At 39.8% G+C, this 12,469-nt stretch overlaps 1 protein-coding gene across 5 annotated transcripts in view; it reads right to left on the reverse strand.

Moving 5' to 3' along the window:
- Nucleotides 1-5,856: 5,856 nt before the first annotated feature.
- Nucleotides 5,857-12,469, reverse strand: part of rnf122 (ring finger protein 122) — a 33,761-nt gene continuing 27,148 nt past the window's right edge. Inside the window, exons 3-7 of one of the 5 annotated variants that reach the window (XR_014028999.1) lie at nt 9,840-9,885; nt 9,693-9,734; nt 8,668-8,747; nt 7,311-7,793; nt 5,857-6,440 (exon numbers count right to left, since the gene is read on the reverse strand). Coding sequence is in view for 2 of the 5 variants with exons in the window: in XM_081349850.1 (XP_081205976.1) it covers nt 7,679-7,793; nt 8,668-8,750; nt 9,693-9,734; nt 9,840-9,885 (286 nt within the window). In the remaining 3 variants the exon portion in view is untranslated. Of the gene's footprint in view, nt 6,441-6,856; nt 7,794-8,667; nt 8,751-9,692; nt 9,735-9,839; nt 9,886-12,469 lie in introns of those variants that run through there. The other 4 variants (XR_014029000.1, XR_014029001.1, XM_081349850.1 and 1 more) reach the window with 4 other exon arrangements.

Genomic DNA, 12,469 nt, shown 5'->3' on the forward strand with positions numbered 1-12,469 from the left:
ATGGTTGACAGGACCACCCGCTGGCCTGAGGCTGTGCCACTGACGTCAGTGGCGTCTGTCGAGATGACACGGGCATTTATTGGCACCTGGGTATCCCGTTTCGGCACTCCTTCGGACATATCCTCTGACCGAGGCGCGCAGTTCACGTCTGAGCTGTGGGGCGCTGTCGCACAGAGCCTCGGAGTGAAACTCCACCGCACAACCGCATATCACCCGCAGGCTAACGGACTCTGTGAACGGTTTCATAGGTCGATGAAGGCTGCCCTGCGTGCCAGCCTCAAAGACAGCAACTGGGTCGACAAGCTCCCATGGGTGATGCTGGGCATCAGGACTGCGCCAAAGGAGGACCTTCAGTCCTCATCTGTAGAGCTTGTTTATGGACAGCCGCTGCGGGTGCCAGGGGATTTTTTCCCTAGCACCACGGTTCCCTGGTCTGCTACTCTCCAGCGCTCTACTCTACTGGACAATGCGAGGCTTTTCGCACCTGTCCCTACTTTCCGTCACGGCCTCCCTCAGTCACACATCCCCACTGGACTTCAGACAGCTGACTATGTTTTCATTCGCCACGACGCCCACAGAGGACCGCTACACCCGCCCTACGAGGGCCCATTCCGGGTTCAGGAGACGGGGGACAAACATTTTGTGGTGGACAGGGGCGGTAAACCAGAGCGACTCTCCATTGACCGCCTCAAACCAGCTCACTTGGACGTGGCCAGGCCCATTGACCTGGCCCAGCCCCCACGACGTGGACGGCCCCCTGCTCTGCACCCTCCCCTTGCTCCCCTTCCTCCCGAGCCTCCTACACTCCATGCCCCACGCCCGGGTCATGACAGGACACCTACTGCGGTGAGGTCTCCTCGACCTCCGGTACAGCGCAGCCATTGTGGCCGGTTGATACGCCCACCTCCCCGTTGACTGGTTCTTCTTCTGATTGGTGAATTCTGGGGGGACGTGTGTAGTGATTGTGATATACATAATTCACCTTTGTTGTTAAGTGTAGTTCTATACACTGTTGATTATAAATGCAGCACTTTGTTCTTAACGTGTTTCTTCATAATTGTTCAGGGATTACGGTCCTTTTGTGTTGTTCTGAATGTTTGATGATGTGGGGCGCTTGGCAACGCTTTTGTTTACTCTTGTGTTTTTCCTTTTAAAATAAACGACACACGCATTCGTGTGATCAACGTGAGAAATTGTCTCTTACAAATTACTGCAATTTCCACATCCTATTCAATGTGTTCACAGTCTCTTTCACGGGCATCATTTGTAGTGGCCTATTCACAAACTGTTTGCACAAGCATAGCGTTTTCTCTGAGTTCACTGTGTGCTTTCTACCATGCACAAGTAAAAATGTCACTGAACTTTTGCTGTGTAATTGTAACAATGAGCACTCAAACACACCAAACCAACAATTACTAAAAAAACACTCAAAAACTGATTTTGCACGGGCATTTTGCACTAGCACTTAGAAGGTTGTGGTATACATAAACACTCAGTCAGCTACACTGTTTACTTCTGAATATTATAGTTTATTCACAGCCATCATTTGTAGTAACCTAGCCTGCTCCCTGAATTCAATGCGTTCACAGTCTCTTTCACGGGCACCAAACCAACAATTGCTAAAAACACACACAAAAACTGATTTTGCATGGGCATTTTGCACTAGTTTATAATAAATACTGCAATTTTCCATAAAAAACAAGAACTGTCCATTTTGATTTCATAGTGGAGAACGATGGAGAAATGTAAAACGCTAAAAATTTAGAAATGTTTAAAGTTGTTGATTATATCTTTAGAAACAATGTATTTTAAGTTTATTACAAAATATAAATATTTAAGTATTCTGACTGAGTATTGCGAGACGACTCGATTAAGTGGAATTTTCTGTACAGGATCATGGATAGTTTTTCACCATGGCTGCGTCCGAAATCACATACTCTATTGAGTAGGTGCTTATTTTGAATAAGAAATTACTCCACGGCTGCAAAAAAAGTATGTTCTATATAGTATGGATGAGTGTAGTATAATCGCAATCCGTGCTGCGTTCCAGTCCACTTTTAGACACGAACTTCCCTAAGCATTTCCCCTCGGGGGAATCCCATCCACCATTTTGAAGTGCGTTCCATTTCGTGAAGTGGACGAGGGGTCGTTTAGATGGGAAGTTTAAATTTTGACCGAGGGAGCAAGTCTACTTCATATGTACACTTATCTACCTATATGTCCCACAATGCAGTACGATTGTGACGTCACCACATATCTCGTCTAATCACCACCACAACAAACAACTCTAATATATAATAATTCTATTTTTTTTTATTGAAAACAACCCAAACACCATACGTTTGGATGCTGCATTAAACAAATTCTTAAAGGGAAAACAAATGTAAATAATAAATCAACTACATGGCTGATTCCAAGTGATCAAGGGCTTAGGACGTTCCAATTGACCGTTCGCAAAACCCCGCCCTCGAACGGTCCTCGTCCAATCCTAGTTCAGCAACTGTAACTAAGGAGAAGGACCTCCGTCAAACATTGCGATTTCAGCACATGGTGAAACGATGCGCCTATGGCACCTGCTAGTCTGACACCAGGTACCCCAAAAGTTTAGAGGGAGGGGTCGGTTTTTTTGCCTTTCCAAAGCCCAAGACCCAAGCGGAAAGATGCCGACAATGGATTAAGCAGTGTGGGAGACCTCACTCACAGCTAAATGCCTCGAAGAATGCATAGGCTACATATGTCTGCTGTAAGTAAAGCTAGCGAGCTAACTTAGCATATCAGTTATCAATAAGTAGTTTAAGTAAGTTACTCTTACAACACTTTGCAGTTTTAATGATGTCCTGTATGAATAAAATGACGGAGTATTTATTTTTATGTTTCCACTGTTCGGTCGCGCCCGTGCCTCTCTCTCTGACACACACACACACACACACATAACAGCATTGCAATCTTGACATCGGAGCCTGTTCATTATGCTGCGTTCACACCAAACGCGAATAGAGCGTAAAATTCGCGTGTATCGCGTCTAGTTCGACGCTTGAACATTTTGAATCCATTCGCGCGTCCAAAGCGAATAGGCGGATCTTTTGTGACGTCATTGTTTATGTTTGTCGCGTTGCATCATGGGAATCGTGTGGCAGAAAACACCGCTAGATACATGTAAATTGATTGTTTTGCACGTTTGGAGGAGGATTTAGAGAAGAGGATGGTTCATTCTTGCTGTGTGGTCGATTGTACGGCTCGTTGGGGGCCTGATAAAAAGTTTTTTAGAATTCCCTCCGAAAAGGATCGCGAAAAACGAAAGAAATGGTTGCGTGCAATTAGGCGATTGAACCCGGACGCTCCGAAAAAAGCCTGGATTCCTGCAGCTACTGATCGAATTTGTGAGGCTCATTTTGTTCATGGTAAGTCTTAGTGACTATGTATTTATAGAAGATTGAATAAAAAAATAAATAAAACTGAGTCAAATCAACCGAGTCATATGTTTTCGCGTTCTGATTCAGGTGTCCCAAACCGCGATCCACAGCACCCAGACTATGTTCCTCACATCAAAATGGGCTATTCTGTATCGCAAAACTTAAAAGCAAAAGAAAAGGCTGTTCAGCGATACGAACGGGGGATCAAGAGGCAACGCCTTTCATCCGCAATGCCTTCCACTTCTAACGTTACTTCCGCTACAGTTCCGGAACTGGGTGGTAATGATGATGTTAGCATGGACTGTGAAGTGACCGTCAGTGTTGACCCCGATCCCACTTCTGCTGACAACGAAATGACCACACAACCACTCGCGCATGCGTACAAAGATGTCAACAAAGATTCTCCTATAGGACGCGAGCGAGCGAGTGCAGTATGAAATGTTTAAAGACACGTAGAACATATGCAATGATGAAAGGTTAGACTTGAGAGGTGGGGAAACTGTAGGCTAATAACGTTACTTGTTTAGGTTGGTCGTCATCCTTAGCTTAGCTAGCATAGCTAACCTGTCATACCTCTGATAGAACAGGTAGAAACTGAATCTTTGTAACCTAAACTAGATTGCAGCCCTTTCTGTCGTGCCCTGGAGGATATGTCTGCCGCATTACTCCAAAACCAATCACTTATACCAATAGGTATGGACAGAGAATGTCTAGGTATGGAGTTCAACCCAGCCATGGCTATGTCTGGTTCTCAATTGTTTGACGGGCGTAGTAACAATAACTAGGGGGCGTGGCTTTTGCGAACGGTCAATTCAGCCCATTGCAGTTTCCGCCAGTAGTGGGCACTCGCAATAACGTACATCCGAGTGAACGAGACGGAGGGAAGTTAGCAAGTGAAGGACATGACAATTTTGGACTGGAACGCAGCACCGGACGTAGGCCTACTACATCCGCCATGTTGTCATTATTACGTGACCTACCAGCGTCGCTTCCCAGTCATTCATAAATCCTCTCCTGTGGCCTCATGGGATAGTAAAGTGTCCATCAAATGCACACTTTAGAATCTCACCTGATCATCCGAGTACTTTAGCCGACTCTTTTATGAGTACTGTGAATACAGACATAGCCTACTTCTTTTGTCATAGCCTGTTTTTGGATGCAGCCCATGAATTACATGAATTCCACAGTATGGGTATATTTGCCTCATTTACTTTTTTCTTCAGTCAGATCAGCAAAATGTTTGAATCATAAACATTCATAAACACGTGACACAATCTATGTAAGTTAATCAAAAACATAGTGACAACAGCTGTAGGTTATTTCACTAAACATCGTGAAAAATGCCTGCGTCAGGTGACCACTCTGAAAACACCCGTCGAGTGATGAAGCGATGAATAACCTGAACGAATCAAACCTCAGCCTCACCAAACTGTTGTCTGGATGTATCGCCTCCAGTGAAAGTGCTGTTGTCATGGCAACATCCGCATCTCATCTTTTACCTGAAAGCTCTCAGGTCACATAATATTGCCATTTTCCTTTGTGTTGTTGTTGTTGTCGTCATCATTCAAAATCACAAAAGGAGAAACACGTTGTTGGTCAACGTGTGTATGTGCTGTCCAAGTGTGAAGTGAAAGAGCTGAAGGAAAGATAAGGATGAAATAAGTTGGGAAGGATGCATTATGGCTAAAGTGTCTGTCTGTATATGAAAGCCGTCCGCCATATTGGAACGGTCAATGTGCAAATGAAAACCTAGTTATTCACGTGTATGAATATCTGTATCTGCAATAGACATTAGCAGAGGATTACCACAACATTTAGTTTATCAATGATGTGATAATTTTGCATATGGATATTGCATATTTAGTTATAGGCCTACATTTAAAAAAACAAAACAAAAAACACATAACCAGCACATCAATCGCACCTCTAAAAGGTTACCTCTCCTTGGTTTTTACAGCACTAGACTGCACAATGCTGTTACATTCTTGATGAAAGTTCATTGATTTGTTAGTGTGAGTGATGCATGTGATAGTGTGTGAACAGCGTCATGTTAACCAATGGCCGATCACCTGGTGGCTATTTTAGGTATAGCGCCTAAAGAAAATCTCACAGCAACGAAATGTTTGTAATATCAACTTCAAATTAGATTTTCTAGCAATTGTAGATAGCAAATTTTTATTTAATATATATATATATATATTGTATAAAATAAATACTGTAAAGTACAAATGCTTTACAGTAAACTTGAACAACTTCTATAACTTTATTTACTTCTTTTCACCTCTGCAATAATCTGCTTTAGATCTGTATTCCAAAGCATTCATGATTTACAACCATTTAAGATCAGATGTTTTCCACATGTGACAGTTAACAGGTCAAAGGTCAGCTGCACACACACACACACACACAGAGAGAGAAAAGGAAACATACTGCACAGATAAATGCTGTCAAATGTTCTTTTTTTTGGTGTGAAAACATTGACTAAAACACTGCAGATAACAATGGCAAACAGATTACAATGAACAAACACGAAAAACTCCAAATACAAAAAGAAAGTCACTTGTGTTTTCACTGGCAGCCCATTTCTGTGGTAGTGTTTGCTTAAAATCTCTTAAGACAGTCGATGATTTGTGCACATATAATCTAGAATGAACGCGACATCTGTCACAACTACTGATGACTGTAAAACCCACTCACACACTCATTCACTCTGTGATGAATTTCTTTGGGCCCAATGCACTGTGCTGTTGCTGCTGGAACGCTGTAAACGCAGTGTCCTCCATCAGCCGGTCTTACGTAGAGCATTTACAGTAGAGATGTTCAGTTTGTAGTCCTAAAACCCAGTGATGGGCTCTCATAGGAGTCTCAGATGGGTTTTTAGTGGTTTTGGAGTAAAATACGGTCTATTTTTACATTTCATTTTGGCACTGTTTGTTCTACAACTTGAATTACACACATTGATACCTCAGATGACAATTGTAAAACTGCTGTGTGCTTTAAAACGTTTCTACTTAAAGGATTAGTTCACTTCAAAATTACAATTTCCTGATAGTTTACTCACCCCCACGTCATCCTAGATGTTCATGTCTGTCTTTCTTCAGTTGAAAAGAAATTAAGGTTTTTGAGGAAACGTTCCAGGATTTTTCTCCATATAGTGACTTCAATCGGGTCCAACGGGTTGAAGGTCCAGATGTGAGTTTCAGTGCAGCTTCAAAGTCTCGACACGATCCAGGCGAGGAATAAGAGTCTTATCTAGACAAACCATCCGCCATTTTCTTAAAAAAAAAATCAAATGCTCGTCTTGCACTAGCTCTGCGATGCGTAATCATGTTGAAAGGTCAAACATGTTCAGGTTAAAAAATGTAGAGTAGGGTGAAAAACTCATTTTCTCCTCTAAGTTCAAAATCATCCGACATCGTTGTTTTACCTTTTATTTATTTTTTGTAGGTGCCGTTTGACTTAGTCTTTGCACATTGGCTTTGTAAACCTTTCAACGTGAATGAGTGGCGCATCACAGCAAGTGCAAGTTGAGCATTGTGGTTAAAAGTATATAAATGTTTATTTTTGTTATAAAATGGCAGATGGTTTGTCTAGATAAGACTCTTATTCCTCGGCTGTCGAGACTTTGAAGCTGCACTGAAACTCACATTTGGACCTTCAACCCGTTGGACCCCATTGAAGTCACTATATGGAGAAAAATCCTGGAACGTTTTCCTCAAAAACCTTCATTTCTTTTCGACTGAAGAAAGACAGAAATGAACATCTTGGATGACGTGGCGGAGAGTAAACTATCAGGACATTTTAATTCTGAAGTGAACTAATCCTTTAAAGACTACAATGGTTGTTTGTTTGCTCAAGTATTAAAACTCACATCCTCGTGGTAGTTGTAGTTCTTACGAGTTTATAAAGCACTCAAGTATTTCCAACTTCAAATTCTTCATAAACCTTGAAGTAGTGTTGACCAAAGACCTAATTTTACACATAAACCCCTTTATACAGTAAATTCCTCAGAGAACCTGTAGTGAATTAGCCTCGAGTCAGCATCCAAACTGACATTGACTGAACAGCTCGGCTAGACTTCAATGTTAAATTAAAGGCCTTTTCTCAAAAGATATAAAGCCTTTCAAGTTTCTTCAGTCAAGCATCTATGGTTTCCCTTGTGTTTAATTGATCTGTGAGGTTCAGTCTCAGAATAAGGTGTCGGATCAGAGAGTATTCGGGCTGTTGATGTCTGTAAAAGACTCCAGAGAGAGTCAGATGTTCGTCTACACCAGCTCGTCCAGCAGAGTCCCGATGCTCTGGTTCTGCTCCGGCGATCCGCCCAGGGGTTTATTACACATGGGACACACACAGCGCACCTCCAGCCACTTCACCACACACCTGCAAACACACACACACACTGCAATTAGTCCAACAACACGCATGTGTATTTGTAGGGGTGTAACAATATAACGTGTCACTATATATCGCAATACAAAAATACATCAATCGTGGAGGGTGACAATATGTATTGGGTGTAGTTCACCCAAAATAAAAATTACTGTGTGAGAATAAAAATTAAGTTTACAGAGTTTTAGTGTCAGTACTACATTAAACTACTAAATATAATGTTAAATATATGATATAATAATGCAATGGGGGAATATTTGTGTGTCCTGATAATGCCAAATGTTAGCAGTAAAAAGTGTCCTACATTATCTTAAATATATCTAGTCAGTGACAGAGTGCAAGAATATTCGTCTAAAATAATTCAGTATTTTCAGCTTCAGAATCATGAATATTGTTATTCTGGTGTCTCTATTGTCCTGTGCATTGTGTTTCCACAGCCTATTCATTTACACACACAATGTAATATCAAATTTAGCATTTTAATCAACAGTACATTTTTTGTTAACCTTTTATCATGTATCTTGGAGTATCGCACTAATATCGTATCGTGAGTTCAGTATCGTGACATGTATCGAATCGTGACATGAGGGTATCGCTACACCCCTAGTATTTACCCTTTTCCCTTTTTCTAGATTTTTTAATCTAATTTTAATATCCGATTGGTATTAATCAAAACCTGCAATATCTGCTATATCTAAATAGACATCAGTAAACAAAAGGGCCTAAATACAAAGGGAAACAGAGAATGTTGAAGAGAAACAGCGCAGTATAGTTCGGGATCAGCCCGTCTCCTGTCATTCGCAGTGCTGCTAACAATAGCAGATGAAGCTTTATGAACACCAGCTGTTTCACTCCTGCTTATTACCTCCTGTGAAAGGCATGTTGGCACGGCAACACTCCCAGCTCATCTTTCACCTTAAAGTCCTCCAGGCACACGGCACACGTCTGCTGTAGAGGGACAAAACAAGGAGGAAAAGAGGAAACAAATGCATGGAAGCTTCAATTATAGATAATCTATTGCTAGGCTGCATTTATTTGATCGAAAATACAGTAAAGCAGCAATATTGTGACAAATTACAGTATTTATAGGGGTGTAGAGATCTCGCGATATTAACTCTTTCCCTGAAAGCGTTTTTTGAAAATAAAAATCCTGGGTCAACATTTCATTCAGAAACATTAGGCAGTTATGATTTATATGCTGTTTAATGTTGATGATATAGGACTGAGGCTTTGGAGGTGTTGATGAACTCGATCTACTCCATCTATGTTTTGATATAATAATTAATTAACAATTCGTTACATTTATATATGGCTTTTCTGGGTACTAAAAGCACTTTACATATAGAAGGGGGAATCTACTCAACCACCAAAGCTAGAATAAAATGTTTTTAAAATGGAAAGAGTTAAATGTATATTTCAAGTATACTATAAGTGTTAGTAGTAAACTAAATAGTAATACTAAAGTAGTATTAAATAAAAGTAAACTAACATAGTATGGAAACAACACACTTACAAGTATACTTCTAGTACATTGATATTAGTATACTTCCTACATAAAGTATACTTAAAAATATACTTTACCTACGTATACTTAATAAAATGAACTTGAAGTATACTTATTTTTTCTACGGTCAGCCTCAAAAATAACTGTGTCCTCACCTTGTCATTGCTAATTTTTATGTCTTTAGTAAAAATTTTGAACACCAAAATAGGGTTTGCTAGAGCAAGCTGTTAGTAAATCCAGCCCTTAATGTTTTAGAGCTGAGCATAACTAAAAAAAAAGATTGTATTTACTCTAGAAATTTCTTAGACTTCTATTAAAAGCATTTGATTAGTTTCCACAACTCCCTGATATTTCCAGGTTTTCCAGGAGTCAAGGCAGTTTCTTACCCCATGAAGATTCAGCTTCTTCGGGTCTCCTTTTAAAATAACCTGCAATCGACACAAATGCCAACAGAAAGTACAATTAGCCTTGACTATCATGATAAATATGTCAGCTATGACTTCTTTAAAGCATTTCTTCTTACTCTCTCTTACCTCTCTGTATCCAAAGCGCTCACTTTGGGCTTGATGTCTCAATTTACTATTGATGACATAGGAAAGATAAAGCATACAATTACTGAAAAATTATGAGAAGTATAATCTTGGTGTCTTGGTGTTTTTATTATATTAAGTCACTTACGAAACTGTCAACATCAAAGTTATATTGGGATACTATGACTGATTTTAAGTAATTGTGATAACTGAATCAGATGGTCTGATGTGAATTCTGGTCTTCATGTTCACAGTAAGAAAGAGATAACTCAAGATAAAGTGAAATTATAACTCACTAAGTGTGGCTGAATCTGTAACATGGACACGGCATGAGTCATTTTCAGGTCCAGGATTAAACCTGAGCTCAGTTTCACCGGTGAATCACTGATTTGTATGGCAGTAGAATCACGACACAAGCTCTTCAGCGTCTGCAATGCTAATTCTTGAAGGGCTTTCATTTGCATTTGACGTGATTTACATGTTGTCCAATAGTCAACAGAGAAATCATTTAAAATAATGATAAATTGATAAAAAAAGTGCTTTGCCATCAATACACTTCATTTTACAGTTGTTTACAACAAAACACATTGATCATAGACAAAAGAAAAGGATAGGAAACAAAAAAAATTAATAGGATAAGATAGCATAGATAAGGAAAGAAAAAAAGAAACAAAAGAGATAGGATAGAATAGGATGGATAATGAAATAAAGAAGAAGAAAAAGAAAAGAATAAATTAAATTAATTGAATTAAAAAGAAAAGAAAAGAAATGGAACAGGATAGGATAGGATATATGATATGGCATGACATATGATATTATATGAGATAGGATAGGATAGGATAGGATATACAAAAATAGGATATAATATTTGATGTATGATAGGATAGGATAGGATATTGAAGTGGGTGGATTGGAATCCGCTGCTGCTTCAATGTATATGTAATGAGTGATTCATAATCAAGGATAAGCATCTCTACATAAATCATTTCTATATTCAAGAAGTGAGTGGTTCAAATATACTGTTAATCATATGTTTGCTGAGTGTTAACGAGCTGCTTTTAGGAACATTCTGATGTGATCTTAACATTTGTTGTCTATCTATCTGTTTCTAGCTGACGAGTGAAGGTTACAGGGGTCCAACTATACGTGACTTCACCTGATTTACAGAATTACAGTACCTCTTTCATGTGTATTTCTCTAGAAACTAAAGTGAGTAGTATCTGTACTTCTTCCTGAGAAGGGAATGTATTATCAGTATGTTTTGGTAGTTTGTCCTGATGATAGTTAGCTCAGGCTCTTTCAACCTTGGAGAAGCTGTGATTCCCTAGAGCTTTTGTGTGTGTGTTGGATGTTCTGTGCAGGTCTTGTGTAGGAGCTATGGGACACTTCGGCATGCAACAACAGAACCCGAAGACGCCTTTCTCCGACCTCCGAGGTCACCGCAGACCTAAATCTAGGAATCGTGCGATAATTATCTTGACTAATGGTGACATACTCTCCTATCTATCCATGTGTGACTATATGTGTTCTTAGCCAATCAGAAACTGCAACCTGAAGCAAGGACGTAGCTTAGACCTTGGTGAAGGGTATAACTGCTGTGATCTTTGTAAGTGTGAGCGGGGCGGCCTACAAACTCCTGTGTGAGTCTTGAAGCTCACTTCTGCTGATGAAACTGCAAACTATCTTCAGTAAAACTTTTCTTAAATTTATTATAATTCTGACTCTGTGTCATTCATCATATCTGGTTCTGGGTCTTTGACTGTAAAACTATCAAATATCAAATATGCGATAGGATAAGATAGGGTAGGATATATGATATATGACATATATGATACATGATTATAGGAAAGGATAGGATAGGATATATGATATAGGAAAGGATAAGATAGTATAGTATAGGTTAATATAGCATGAGATAGGGTTTGGTAGGATATTATATATGATATATAATTATAGGATTGGATAGGATAGTTTAGGATAGTATAGAATAGGATAGGATAGGATAGGATAGGATGGGTGTGGTAGGATATATGGTATATGACGTGTTTGATATATGATTATAGGAAAGGATAGTATAGTGTAGTATAAGATAGGATAGGATAGGATAGGATAGCATAGGATAGTATTGTATAGTATAGTATAGGATAGGATAGGATAGGATAGGATAGGATAGGGTAGGATAGGATAGGGTAGGATAGGATAGGATAAGGTAGGATAGGATAGGGTAGGATAGGATGGGATAGGGTGGGGTAGAATAGGATAGGATAGTATAGGATAGGATAGGATAGCATAAGATAGGATAGGACAGGATAGGATAGGGTAGGATAGGATAGGGTAGGGTAGGGTAGGATAGGATAGGATAGGATAGGATAGGATAGCATAGGATAGGATAGCATAGGATAGGATAGGGTAGGGTAGGATAGGATAGGATAGGGTAGGATAGAATAGGATAGGATAGGATAGGATAGGATAGGATGGGATAGGGTAGGGTAGAATAGGATAGTATAGGATAGCATAGGATAGGATAGCATAGGATAGGATAGGACAGGATAGGATAGGGTAGGATAGGATAGGGTAGGGTAGGGTAGTGTAGGATAGGATAGGATAGGATAGGATAGGATAGGATAGCATAG

This window comes from Scardinius erythrophthalmus, assembly GCF_964197995.2.
Source record: "Scardinius erythrophthalmus genome assembly, chromosome: 20".
Taxonomy (NCBI): Eukaryota; Metazoa; Chordata; class Actinopteri; order Cypriniformes; family Leuciscidae; genus Scardinius; species Scardinius erythrophthalmus.